At 54.3% G+C, this 14,182-nt stretch overlaps 1 protein-coding gene across 1 annotated transcript; it reads left to right on the top strand.

The window, feature by feature from the left end:
• Positions 1 to 4,060: 4,060 nt before the first annotated feature.
• On the top strand, positions 4,061 to 10,737 carry SLC52A2 (solute carrier family 52 member 2). Its single transcript, XM_056854540.1, has 4 exons — positions 4,061 to 4,190; positions 6,684 to 7,551; positions 9,874 to 9,997; positions 10,525 to 10,737. The coding sequence occupies exons 1-4, from the start codon at positions 4,061 to 4,063 to the stop codon at positions 10,735 to 10,737; spliced, it is 1,335 nt and encodes a 444-aa protein (XP_056710518.1).
• The last annotated feature ends 3,445 nt before the right edge of the window (positions 10,738 to 14,182 follow it).

The following is a 14,182-nucleotide window of genomic DNA, read 5'->3' as shown; positions in this document are numbered from 1 at the left end:
TAGGTGATTACATTTCACCCCGTTCTTCCTGCATTTCATGTGCTTGCATAAAATGAGCCCCCAGTGAGGATTCCCTACATTGCACCTGGAACCACGCTGCAGCCCACAGAAGATTCTGCTGGGGTAAAATCATGCTAGTTTTTAAGGTTCCGCCAGACTCCTGCTTGTTTGTTTGCTGTGCTTCTAGTCCTCCTTGGTGCTGTTTGCTTTTGCAGTAACAGATCAGCACAAGCAGCAGCCTCCCCCCTCCAGGGAAGGGTTCTGTACTGCCTCACTGTGGACTCTCCGTGCACTTTAGTTGGAGCCCTGATTTGTCCATATGCCCTGCCTTTGGAGCAGGCACAGCCCCGTGTTCTCCTCTCTGTTTCCCGAGCCTCTACCTTCTGTGTGTTCCGAACAGACTCTGTGCACATCAGAAACCAACCACAATTTTTCTCTCCCACAAGAACAGCCTCCGTGGTGTGAGAGATGCTCCATCCGACCTGATGCTTTCCTCCAATCTGGGCTAGATCAAGGAAACCAGCAGTGTTTGAAAAGCAAAGCTCTGATCTGTGGTAAGAAAAGAGAGTTCCCAAAGATCGCTAGCTCCTCCTCTCCCTGTGTGCTGTGCTCCCAGCTGCTTGGAATCTTTCTGGTCTTTAGCAACTTCTCTTGCATCTCCTTTTCTGCATTTCTCAGTCCTTGGAGACCTGCACTTTTATCTCTGGTCGGTCTTCTTGGTCCCTGCAGAGTCTGTTCCCCCAAACCTCCTGCGACCTCATTCACCCAGCAGCTAGGCTTGGTGCTCTGCCTAAGCAGTGTTTTCTCTGAGATGCCCCTTGTGCACCGCTAGTTGGTAATGATGAGATTCCTGAAGTTTCCCAGAAGCCCCTTGTGTGGTATGTCTGTGGGATGACTCCTACGGGGAATGGGATGTGAGGTTCTTACCAGACAGCACCAGGAGGTGGCAACAGAGGCTACCCCACTGCCTTCTTCACCACTTCCTGGTTCCCTCTGGAAAAGGCATCCCCTCTTCCAACTTCAGGGGTGCTAAGTGGAGTCTCCCCAGTGCCCAAGTGCTGCCTGTGCTCCTCTTCTCTTTTCCCATCTTCCTAGTTTCGTAGAATCATAGAGTTGGAAGGGACCACCAGGGTCATTAGTCCAACCCCCTGCACAATGCAGGGAATTCCCAACTAGAAGAAAAAGAGTTGGTTTTTATATGCTGACTTTCTCTACCACTTAAGGGAGAATCAAACCGGCTTACAATCACCTTCCCTTCTCCTCCCCACAACACACACCCTGTGAGGTAGGTGGGGCTGAGAGAGCTCTAAGAGAGCTGTAACTTGCCCAAAATCACCCAGCTGGCTTCATGTGTAGGAGTGGGGAAAAAATCCAGTTCACCAGATTAGCCTCCGTCACTCATGTGGAGGAGTGGGGAATCAAACCCAGTTCTCCAGATCAGAGTCCACCGCTCCAAACAATCGCTCTTAACCACTACACCACTATCTCCCACACACACACACAGTGACCACTACTCCATGCCCAGAAGATGGCCAAGGGGCCCTCCCTCTCATGAACTGCCTAAGGTCATAGAATCAGCCTTGCTGACAGATGGCCATCTAGTCTCTGCTTAAAAACCTCCAGGGAAGGAGAGCTCACCACCTCCCGAGAAAGCTTGTTCTACATGTTTACAGACATGATGTTCTGTTCTTCTCAGCTGCTGATTCCTGCCACCGCTTCCCTTTCCATACTGTTAAGTTCTTCCTTCTTCTCTGTGCTTGTTGCTTAGACACTTGTCTCTCCTCTGGCACTCTCAGAGGTGGACTGCTGCAGTTTTCCTCCTTTCGTTGTGAAAGGCCTCCCTTGCTGGAATCGCCACTCCCGTCACCTGGCCTGGCCGTCCTGCCTCCTCTCCAGTCTGTGTCTTCTCTTCTTCTTACTTTATTCACACAGTCGCTTTGATGATCAGCTTCTTCTCTGGCTGCTGCAGTGGGGTGTCGATGCTCGGGGTTATGTGTCTTGAGCCAAGCTGCCCCGAGCAGCTGCTTGAGCCAAGCTGCCAAGCACAGAATCACCGTAATCCAACTTCTGTTGGAGTGGACTTTAAAAGGAAAGCTACATTTTGAGTCCTTTTGCTTGTGGGGAGGTGTTGCAAAAGAGGAAAGTCGCACCTGCAGATTTTGGCCTTTGTTGCCTGACTTTAAGAGGCGGAGCATGGCTGCCTGGCCTTTCTTAGCCAGCCCTGTGCCTCTCAAATACCCGTTCTTTCCTCTTTCTCTTCATGCTGCTCCTTTTTCAAAAACACCATTCTTGGCCTTGAAACACAGCAGCTATTGTCTGTATTGTATCATTTTGGTTAGTTTGGTGGCAGGAATGGAAGCTTCTCGATGCAGAGTTTGTGTTTCGTTGCTGCCCTTCCTACGTAGCAGGACCTTCTGTCTGCAGCCCCGTGTTGAGGAAGGATTCCTCAGCTCTGCCTACAGAAGCTGTGGGCTCAGGCCTCACCTTCCTAGTTACTTCCCAGATCATCTGCCTGAGGCCTGAGGCCTCGAGGGAGCTGGGTGAGCGGGGTCAGGGTCAGCCTGCTCCATCTGTGTCTTTAATCAAGCCTGCTTCTTCTTCCAGGACCTAGAAGGGCTGCCCCGGGCATCTCCCACAATAGCTCAGCTGCAATATACCCTTCTGGAGCAGAAGGTAAGGATGCATTGATCTCCGCCTCTCTCTTCTTGAGGCTCCGGGGAGCGTCCTTCCGTTGGCTGGGGGTTTTGAAATTTTTTCTGTGCCAGCAGTGCTGTGGGCTGTCTGTGGTTTCACCCACTGTAGAGAAATGGAGCCCTTTCAGCCGTGGCTCTGGCACTCTGGAGTCCAGCTGACCTCTTTGATGGCAGACTTTACACTGCGTGGGAAAACTGGGGGCGCTTGACTTGAGCTCCTGGAGCTGCTTTCTCCTGAGCCAGGCCCTCGGTTGGTTGCCATTTGTCTCTTCTCCTGGGACTAGCAGCGGCGCTCTAGGGTCTTGGGCAGAGACAGGCCTTTCACATCACCCCCTACCTGCTCTTTCTAACTAGAGGATGCTGGGGATTGAACCAGGGACCTTTTGCACACAAAGCATGCCCTCTCTCACTGAGGCATGGCCCCTCCCACAGCTTCTGCGTAACACTCTTTTTCCTTTCTTTCCTTTATCCCTTAGAAGCTCCTTGATCCATTGATCTTGAGCAGCATAGTTTTGAATCTAATGTTTGGGGGGTATAAGGACTGAGATAAATTTTGCCACTGCCAATGTAACCTTGGGATCCCTGTCACAATAAAAAAAGGCATTATATCGGACACAGAGGCACTGGATCGTGCTCTCAGTTTCTCATAGAAACGGCATTCCAAGAGCACATGATCTAATGAGTCAGTGGAGCCAGAAGAGCACGGACAGGTCCTTTCTGAGTATGGCAAATTCAGAATTCTGCCTTGCATAACCACTGAAGGGTTAGCATTTAATCTAGCTAGAAAGAAGGCTCTAGAGAGGCGAGGAATTGTCAAAAAGTAGGTACAGGCAGGTAAACCACGTGGTGGTGGTATTCCAGAAAACTGAAATGAGCAAACTTGACGAGCATGAAAAGATGTGCTATAATCTCTTTGATACGCTTTTTTATTGTAGCAAAAGCCTCTGTTTTTCCAAGAAACAATCCTTTTCATGCTTGTCCAGTTTTCTGGTTTTCAGCATCTTAGCTTTTGCTGTTGAGGTTGGACGTGCGTGTTTTTCTGATTTGACTATCCTGTCATTGTTATTTAAGCACATGGTGATTAGCCTCCAGGCTTTGGCACGAGGCGCAACGGAAATATTTTAGCACTGCAGAGCGATGCTGCTGAGCCTTTTGCAGGCCCCTCCCTGCGTGGGGACCCTGGTGCCCAAAGGGGTGTGATCATCAGGCCCTCGCTTTTCTTGGGGCCCCGCAGCCACCCCCCTGCTCTGAGTAGCATGCAGTCGGGAAGCCTGAGAAGGGGTGGAGGGCAGAGGAGGATGTGAGCCAGGCGGAGGGTAAGGGCCCTCCCTGAAGCAAGCCCGGCTTTCTCTCCCCAGGCCAAGAGGATGTCTGCCCCCCTGATGAGCCGCTCTGTGGCCACTCATGTGCTTGTGGCCCTGTTCGGCATGGGCTCCTGGGTCCCCATCAATTCCTTGTGGGTGGAGCTCCCAGTGGTGGTGAAGAGGCTGCCCGAAGGTAAGGAGCAGGGCTGGCACCCTGCAGCCCCCGCGGTTCCCTGGAGGAGTTTTTATTGCCATCTTCTGGTCATGGAGTAGGGGTCACTGGGTGTGTGTCGGGGGGAGGTAGTTGTGAATTTCCTGCACTGTGCAGGGGGGACCTTGGAAGCCCCTTCCAACTCTATGATTCTATTATTCCTTGGACTGGGATCAAAGTCCCGACGGTTGGGCAGAAAACAGACACAGAGTGGAGGTGAACGGCTTTGTGGGGCTTCTTGAGGGCTTGTCTGGAGGTCTGCGGTGATGCCGGGGAGCAGGAAGCCAGGACGGTGCCAGCTGATGGAGGTGCCAGTTAATGGAGAAGGGGCTGCCAGGTGGGCGCTGCCTGGAACATCTGTGGTGCCCTTGCTGTGGGATCGCAGGGACATCAACCAGGATCAGAGCAGAGGGCCCTCAAGTTGGCGTCCGGCTTCCCACGGTGGGCGAGACCATTTAGGACCAACCTGGATAGTGCCAGGCCCTGTGGGACTTTAGCTGCTCACTTCCCTCCACTGTGAGGCTGCTGCGTGTTCCTCCCCTCCCTTTCCTCTTATGTAACTGGCTGTTAATCCACATGAGGATCCCTCTCCTTATTACCATACTGCTCTGGAGTGTCCGCAAAACCTGGTCTATTTGTTTGCTTATTAAACTATTTATATCTCTTTGCCCTGGCTTCCTCCATTGGGGGCAGCCTGGCAGCTTCCCCATGATGGAAGAACACGCCTGGAGTGAGGGGTTTGTCCCAGTGGGGTCTGAACTGACATCCAAGAACCACCCTGACTTCAGTGTATGGAGACATGGGAAGGGGGGGGGTTTAGAGGGGAGTGGCTCGTGCCCTGCCCTCAAAGAAAGGCCCGGCTCGCTCCATATTGCTGGCCCCGGAGGAAGTCTGAAAGGGGAACATCTAGCACCATGCAGCTGGGCAGGTGTGACTTGACGGCAAAAAAAGCAAACAGTCACATCGGACTTATGGGGACCCCTGGTGGGGTTTTCAAGGCAAGTGACGTTCAAAGGTGGTTTGCCACTGCCTGCCTCTGCGTAGCAACCCTGGACGACCTTGGTGGTCTCCCATCCAAAGATTGACCAGGGCTGACCCTGCTTAGCTTCTGAGATCTGACAACATCGGGCTAGCCTGGGCCATCCAGGTCAGGGCTAGGTGTGACTCGCCAGGGGTTAAATGTCAAGATTCTGCTGGAGGAACGCAATATGTCCCAGGAAGCCAACCCTGTGACTCAGCAAGCCGCGTTTCTTTGTGCAGGATAAACACTACCTGTGTGAATCAGTGTGCTGAGTTTGAGCTGCCTGTTTTAACTGCAGCACCTTGGCTTTTCTGCAGCGTTGCCTCCTTCGGAGGGCAGCAAAGAGGGGAAGGTGTCCGCCAAGGGTGGGAAGTAGGACGGCACATCAGTTTCTAAAGAACGCCAAGCCTGGTCTCACGACCAGCAGGAAAAGTGGCCAAAGCCCTCTGTTTCCAAACTCTTCATGGTGTGTGTTTAGTGAGGAAATTGCTAAGATTCTTTAGAGCAGGAAACCCCGGTGGGGGTGCCCGTGGGTCCACAGTGCCCACTGACCCCTTTCCTGATGCCAGCCAAGTGTTTTAGAAAGTAGGCGGGGCTGGGTGGGCCTGTCATTGAAGAAGAAGAAGAGCTGGTTTTTATATGGCGACTTTCTTTACCACTTAAGGGAGAATCAAACCGGTTTACAATCTCCTTCCCTTCCCCACAACAGACACCCTGTGAGGTAGGTGAGGCTGAGAGAGTTCAGCGAGAGCTGTGACTAGCCCAAGGTCACCCAGCTGGCTTCGTGTGGAGGTGTGGGGAAGCAAACCTGGTTCTCCAGATCAGAGTCCACTACTCCAAACCACCGCTCTTAACCACTACACCACGCTGGCTCTCACTGGAGATTTGATTGGCTCTGCAGATTTTTAAAAGCATGCCTTTGGCTGCAGCTGCCACCACGACACAAGGATCTGCTATGCCCGAAGGGAATAGGCTAAATCTCCTGTTATCAAACAGTATTCCAACACGCAGCCACAAAATTTCTGTTGTTATTTTTATAAATTGTTTTTCTTATGCTCACATAGACACATAATCCCAGTTCACAGAATCATCATTGTAAACAAAGTAAACTTGCAATATTACAACTAACAAAAGCTTTTATTGCAAGTTTACTTTGTTTACAATGACGATTCTGTGAACTGGGATTATTTGTCTATGTGAGCATAAGAAAAACAATTTATAAAAATAACAAAAGAAATTTTGTGGCTGCGTGTTGGAATACTGTTGATAACGAAGGGAATAGGCGGCAGCATTTTTGTGCCCATCTCTCCCTCACACCACTGCCATTTCGTGGTAGCGCCCACCACACTGTGTCAGAATTCCAAGGGTGCCCCCAGGCTCACAAAGGTTGGGGGGGCCTGCTCGAGAGGGCTGAAGTCTATGCAGCAGCCCAACTTGCTGTTTCTTTTTTGCAGGCTGGGACCTCCCCGCCTACCTGTCTGTCCTCATCGCCCTGGGCAACGTGGGCCCCATGAGCGTCACCCTGACTCACCACTTTGCGCCCGGGCGGCTGAAGGAGCACTGGCTGATCCATGCCATCCAGCTGCTAGCGGTGTGTGCAGCCCTCTTCCTGGCCTGCTTCTGGGATCGGACGACGACAATCGCTGGCCAGGAGCGCAGCGTGGCCTACTTGGTGCTGGCCTTCCTGCTGGCCCTGGGCTGCTGCACCTCCAACGTCTCCTTCTTGCCTTTCATGTACCAGTTCCCGCCGCTGTTTGTGCGCACCTTCTTCATCGGGCAGGGGCTCAGCGCCCTCCTGCCCTGCGTGCTCGCCCTGGGGCAAGGCGTGGGGCAGCTGGAGTGCCTCAACGGCACTTCTGGCAACGCCTCGCAGCCGCATTACCTGGAGGAGAACTTCTCGGCCGACACCTTCTTCTGGCTGCTCCTGGGCCTGCTGGCCGTCTCGGCGCTGGCCTTCCTGGCTTTGCTGTACTGGCCTGAGGGCGGCAGCTCCCCCCAGGGGAAGAGCTCCTCCCAGGAAAGTGTGGCGTCAGAGGAGTCCTTCCCATTGCAGACCGATGGCGCACCCACCCCTGACGGTGCCATAGAGAGCCCCATCCCAGAAGCAGCTGCCAAGTCGCAGACCTCCAGCTTCTGGACGTGGAGAAACATCTACTTGCTGGTGCTGCTGGGGGTCTGCAGCGCCCTGACCAATGGGGTCCTGCCTTCTGTGCAGAGCTACTCGTGCCTGCCTTACGGGGACATGGCCTACCACCTCTCCGTGGTGCTCAGCAACATCGCCAACCCCGTGGCCTGCTTTGTCGCCATGTTCCTGCTGTGCAGGTAGGTGAGCGAGGGCCCTAGAATCATAGAGCTGGAAGGGACCACCAGGGTCATCTAGTCCAACCCCCAGCACAATGCAGGACATTCACAACTACCTCCCCCCCACACCCCCAGTGACCCCAACTCCATGCCCAAAAGATGGCCAAGATGCCCTCCCCCTCAACATCTACCTAAGGTCATAGAATCAGCATTGCTGACAGATGGCCATCTAGCCTCTGCTTAAAAACCTCCAGGGAAGGAGAGCTCACCACCTCCCGAGGAAGCCTGTTCCACTGGAGAACCGCTCTTGACTGTTAAGAAAATTCTTCCTAATGTCTAGACAGAAGCTCTTTTGATTTAATTTCAGCCCATTGGTTCCGGTCGGACCTTCTGGGGCAACAGAAAACCACTTGGTCATCAGTGTTGTAGCTTCAACACACCCTCCAGTCCCCCCATTCCACCGTGCCGCGGGTGCTCGGTAGCGGTGGACAGTGCCGTCAAGTCGCAGCCGACTTATGGAGGCAAGAGACGAGCAGAGGTGGTCGGCCCTTTTCCTGCCTCTGCCACAGCTTCCTTGGTGGTCTCCCATCCAAGTATTAACCTGTGCCGGCTCTGCTTAGCTCAGGCGGTCTGGCTACGCAGGGCCATTCAGGTCAGATCTGCCTGTGCTTGGATATCTGAGACTCCTGCTGCTGAGGCTCTAGGAAACCCCTCCCCTGTGGCAGAAACCATGGAGGGGAAGGGGTGAAGTCTAGATTTTGTTCCAACACATTCTAGATTGTGGGTACTGGAAACCCGGACCATCTAAAGGAGTGGTAGATATGTGTTTGTATCACAGAAATTCCGCAGGGTTTCTAGCCCTCATTCATCACCTTTGTCTGGTGGGTCATTTGTACCCATTTCACAGAAGGCAGAGCCGGCAACTGAGGCAACGCCGTCCAGAGAGAAGGCGGACCCAGGTCTCCTCCTTCTGCTTCCATGGCTGGGCCCCGTGGGCAGGACGACTATCTACCTTCGCAGGATCCTGGGTTTCTGACTGGGGGCTGGGAGAGGCGTCCTGGGGAATCTGGGGCTGCGTGCATTTCCGAGCCTTTTGCTTTCACGTACAAGGCCTGCAGCGCTCCAGGCCAGAGGCCTTTCCCCACACAGGCTCTGCACGGCCCCGTCAGAGGCAGCCGGCAGCGCACTTTGTGCCCAGCCTACCCAGGAAAGAGCACATCTGGCTCAGCTGCTCTGTAGCCTGAGGGGGCAGGAGGGAGGAGTCAGAGCCTCGGCTGCGCTTCTTGGGGGAGGTGGGTGGGCGCTCAGGGTCTGCCAGTCTGTGGATGCCGAGGCTGTCCAAAAATCCCCTCCACCCCTTCGTGGCCAGCACCCTGGGAGTAACAGGCCATGCCCAATAGGGCCTTTACCCGCCCCCCCCCCCCCCCGATGCTTCTCTCACATGGGTCGTCCCCCATTGTGTTTGCTCTCCCCTCTGCTGTTATTTCCACCCTCCCAATGGAAAGCCGAGGTGCAGAGAGGGGGCCCAGTGAACCCAGGGCAGGGAGTGGGTGTGGATGCGACTCTGCTTCCTGCGCATCACTGTTGCTGTGCATAAGGGTCATCCTGAGTGGTTCCTGAGTATTCACTCACATTTTCTCAGCAGCGCTCACAGCAGCCCTGTAGGGCACTCCTGTGGCTGCCTCGTGCGGCGGGGAGAGGGGCTGTGAGAGAGCGACTTGCCCAAGACCACCTTTCCCTGCCAGGTCATGGGTGAGGACGCAGCTCGACCCTCTGGCTTCCCAGCTCTCCCCCTCCTGAGCACTGTGAAAGAGGGGGTCAGTCGGGGTGTGGTGATGGCTGCCAGTTTGGAAGGCTTGAAGAGGAGTGGAGAGAGAGGGGTATCCATGGCTACTAGTCAAAATGGATGCTAGTCATGAGGTATACCTATTCTCTCCAGGATCAGAGTAGCAGGCCTGTTCTATTAGGTGCCGTGGAGCACAGGGCAGGACAATGCTGCTGCACTTTGTGGGCTTCCTAGAGTCCCCTGGTTGGCCACGGTGTGAACAGACTGCTGGACTTGATGGGCCTCGGTCTGATCCAGCAGGGCTCTTCTCATGTTCTTCTGTCTGGACTCCAGCACTCTCCAGGTCTCTTCAGGCCACGGCTGCCTCTCTTGGCCACTAGGCGGCAGCAACAAGCAGCTGCTACTCTCTCGGTCGCCCCTTTTCTGGCCTTCCTGCTGGGGGGTGGGGGAGACCGGGGAAGGGGGGCTGTGCCGCCTCTGTTTGGGGCATCTGAGCCCTCTTCCCTCGGGGCACCACTCTTCCGCTGAGGGCTTGCTTGCTTTTCTTTCCCCATCAGGTCATCCCTGGGCCTGGGCCTCCTCTCTGCCCTGGGTGGCGTGTTTGGAACCTACCTGATGGTCCTGGCAGCCTTCAGCCCCTGCCCACCGCTGGTGGGCAGCCCCGTGGGAGTGGCACTGGTGGTGAGTTTGGCCGCAGCTGCTGAGGAGTGCCTTGGGGCACCTCTGGCTGGAGGGGGGTGGAGCTGAGCATGCAGCCCCTGCCCCCAGGGGCCTCTCTGTGTCCAGGTCCTTCTTCTGTGCAGGATTGGGGCCTGCAAGGCCTCCCACGGCACCTGGCCCCTTTACTGGGCTGGGCAGGATGACACGGCCCGCTTGACTTGCCTTATACTTGGGTGGGGATGGGCCCAGGGTAGGGCGGAAGCAAGTTTGCTGCATGCGACTCTCGTTCCGGGCATTTGAATGGGGTCCCTGGAGAGGGAGGGGAGAGTCTCTTGCACTTAATGGACGCAGAGGAAGCCACAGTATTTCTGGCAGCCGTCAGGGCAGAAGGAACCCGGTCTTTCCCCACCCCTCTTTAGCTGCTTGGCCAGGCACTGTGTGAACAGACTGCTGGACTTGATGGGCCTTGGTCTGATCCAGCAGGGCCTTTCTTATGTTCTTATGGGCATCCATCCGGTCCACCGACTGAGGCCGTCTTCTCCTGGCAGGTGGTCTCCTGGGTCCTGTTCATGGGCCTCTTCTCCTACCTGAAGGTGGTGATCGGCAGCCTGCTGCACGAGGCGGGCCACGCCGCCCTGCTCTGGTGTGGCAGCATCATCCAGGTGGGCTCGCTGGTGGGCGCCCTCGTCATGTTCCCCCTCACCGGCGTCTACCACCTCTTTCGCAGCGGGACGAACTGCAAGGACAACTGCTCGGCATGAGCCCAGCCGGGAGCAGGGGAGAGACCTTGTGAGACAAGGATGGGCCCCCACCCTCTGCGGCTAAGAGCCGGAACTGGACTTTCCTCCGGCTCCTGGAGGGGAAGAAGCTGGGCCACAGCATGGGCGTTCTCCAGGGGTGGGGGTGGCCCCATGGCCGGCATAACACTTGGGCTCCGTAGCTGCAGCTCCCCTTCCTCCGAGCAAGAAGCACTTCCTCTTATTCGGGCCAGGCACTGCCCATCTCCAAAGAAGGGGCTCCCTCCCCCCCCCACCCCCCACCATTCCCAGTCTCTTTTTTTAAGTCTTGGAAAATGCACATTCCAGCCATGGGCACCCTGTTCCAGTAAGTGGCCAGGTGCTCTTCCAGGCCCAGCCCACCCTCCCTCAACTCTGCATTCCCCCCGCACCCAGCCCCAGCAGCAGCCCCTCTCCTCTGTTTCAGAATCCTACCACTGCCACAAACCTCCAAGTGGGATGGGGGGGTTTGCTCCGAGGAGCCGCAGCTTCCTTGCCTTGCCCTGTGCCTGCACTGGAGGGGTGCTGTGTCCAGCCCCACCCAGCGTGCCTTAAGAACAATGCCATTGCTAAGTCCTTGGGACCAGAACTGCCACTCATAGGACGGCTTCGGTAGTTCCTTCTCCCCCGCCCCGTCCTTTTGCCAGCGGAGCAGGCAGGTCACTTGAATCTTCCTGGGGGGCACAGGGGTTTCCAGAGAGACCCTGGGGTGCCTGGGGGCAGACGTGGGCATGCAAACCCCGAAGCTGGGCGCTGGGCCTTGGATGCTGCAGCTGGCTTCAGATTGTGCTAGAGGGGCTTTGGTCATGAATACACTTTTCTATTTGAGTGGTGGTTCAGTTGTGTGCTGTGTAAGGGAGGGTGTTTCCTGTCCCATTTCTGGGGGTCCCTCGGTAGACGGCACAGCAGAGGAAGCCAGGGATTCACACTTCCAGAAATGGAGAATCATAGAATCATATAGTTGGAAGGGACCACCAGGGTCATCTAGTCCAACCCCCTGCACAATGCAGGAAATTCACAACTATCTCCCCACACCCCCAGTGACCCCTAGAGACTAGAAGACCTTCCACATGTGCCGTGTTATCCTCTGTAGCTGCGAAGCAAAGTTCTCCACTTTGGCCTCCTGGATCCCCCTTGCCAGTCTTCGAAGTTCCAGAATTGCTGAGGTCTGTGCTTTTTGTTGTCCAGATTGCATTGGGGAAAGCCGGCCTGTTTTGTTTCCCAGGCTTGGAAGGAGGGAGAGTGTCTAAACTCCTTTTGGTGGGAATAATGTGCAACCCTTGGGCATATCTTTTTTTAAAGGTATAGGTAGTCCCCTGAGCAGACACTGGGTCATTCCTGACCCATGGGGTGACTTCACATCACGACGTTTACAAGGCAGACTATGATTACAGGGTGGTTTGCCATTGCCTTCCCCAGGCGTCTACACTTTACCCCCAGCAAGCTGGGTGCTCATTTTACCGACCTCAGAAGGATAGTAGGCTGAGTCAACCTTGAGCCGGCTACCTGAAACCAACTTCCGTTGGGATCTAACTCAGGTCGTGAGCAGAGCTTGGACGGAAGTACTGCAGCTTGCCACTCATAGAATCATAGAGTTGGAAGGGACCACCAGGGCCATCAAGTCCAACCCCCTGCGCAATGCAGGAAATTCACAACTACCTCCCCCCTCCACACCCCCAGTGACCAGAAGATGGCCAAGATGCCCTCCCTCTCATCATCTCCCTAAGGTCACAGAATCAGCATTGCTGACAGATAGCCATCTAACTGCTTCTTAAAAACCTCCAGGGAAGGAGAGCTTACCACCTCCCGAGGAAGCCTGTTCCACTGAGGAACCACTGTAACTGTTAGAAAATTCTTCCTAATGTCTAGACAGAAACTCTTGATTTAATTTCAACCTGTTGGTTCTGGTCTGACCTTGAGCAACAGAAAACAACTTGGCACCCTCCTCTATATGACAGCCCTTCAAGTACTTGAACATGGTTATCATATCCCCTCTCAGTCTTCTCCTCTTCAGGCTAAACATACCCAGCTCCTTCAACCTTTCCTCATAGGACTTGGTCTCCAGACCCCTCACCATCTTTGTTGCCCTTCTCTGGACACGTTCCAGCTTGTCTACATCTTTCTTAAATTGTGGTGCCCAAAACTGAACACAGTACTCTAGGTGAGGTCTAACCAGAGCAGAGTAAAGCGATACCGTCACTTCGCGTGATCTGGACACTATACTTCTGTTGATGCAGCCCAAGACTGCATTTGCCTTTTTAGTTACAGCATCACACTGCTGACTCATGTTCAGTGTTTGGTCTACTAAGACCCCAAGATCCTTTTCACACACACTACTGCTCAAACAAGTCCCCCCATCCTATAATTATGCATTTGATTTTTCCTACCTAAATGCAGAACTTTACATTTGTCTTTGTTGAAGTGCATTTTATTAGTTCTAGCCCATTTCTCCAGCCTGTCAAGATCATCCTGCATCTTGGCTCTGTCTTCTACCGTATTTGCTACCTCTCCCAATTTAGTATCATCTGCAAATTTAATAAGCATCCCCTCTATTCCTTCATCCAAATCATTTATAAAGATGTTGAACAACACAGGGCCCAGCACAGATCCCTGAGGAACTCCACTAGTCACTTCTAGTGCACTCTGCACCACGAGGCTCGGTGCATCTTATGGGCACATCTTCTGAGCCGTGAATCCCCTCCCCAAGGGCACAGTTGCCAGTGGATTTGTGGTGGCTTCTAAAATGGGGTTTGGAGAATGTGTGGGGAAATGGAGAAGGCCCCAGTTGCAGACTGCAGGAGCCCCCTGCCTTCCCGCACCACTACCCCTTTGCCATTTGTCATCCAAATGCTTCTGTCAGCAAAGGGGGGGCATTCAGAACCTGCTTCAGTTCATAGAGGCAGAGTAGCTGGAGCCTGACTTCAGAGTCGCTTTCTGCTGCACGGTCATGGCCAGTTGCCCGAGGAAGAGCGTGGTGAGGGTGGGCTCTCCTCCCCACCATCTGTGTATTGGGGGACTGGAAGACCGTTTGTGAACCTGCCCCTCCTCCCAGCCAGTCTTCCAAGGTCAGACCAAAGATTAGCCTCTTCCTGCATTGTGTTTCCTGCAGTGGTCTGAAAGAAGCCCCCTGAGGAAATTCTCAAGTGGTGGGATGTGAAGAGGCCACCCTCCCGGTACCTAGAGCAACAGCCCTACGAGGAGCGGTTAAAACGCTTAGGGCTGTTTAGCTTGGAGAGAAGGCTGTTAAGGGGAGACACAATAGAGATCTATAAAATTATGTATGGTTGGAGAGAGTGGACAGGGAGAAGTTTTTCTCCCTCTCTCATAATACCAGAACGCTGGGTCATCTGAATCTGGAGGGTGAGAGATTCAAAACAGATAAAAGGAAGTATTTTGTCACGCATCGCATAGTTAAATTGTGGGATTCCCT

Source organism: Euleptes europaea, chromosome 8, assembly GCF_029931775.1.
Source record: "Euleptes europaea isolate rEulEur1 chromosome 8, rEulEur1.hap1, whole genome shotgun sequence".
NCBI classification, from domain to species: Eukaryota; Metazoa; Chordata; class Lepidosauria; order Squamata; family Sphaerodactylidae; genus Euleptes; species Euleptes europaea.
This window is presented reverse-complemented; position numbering and strand designations above follow the sequence as displayed.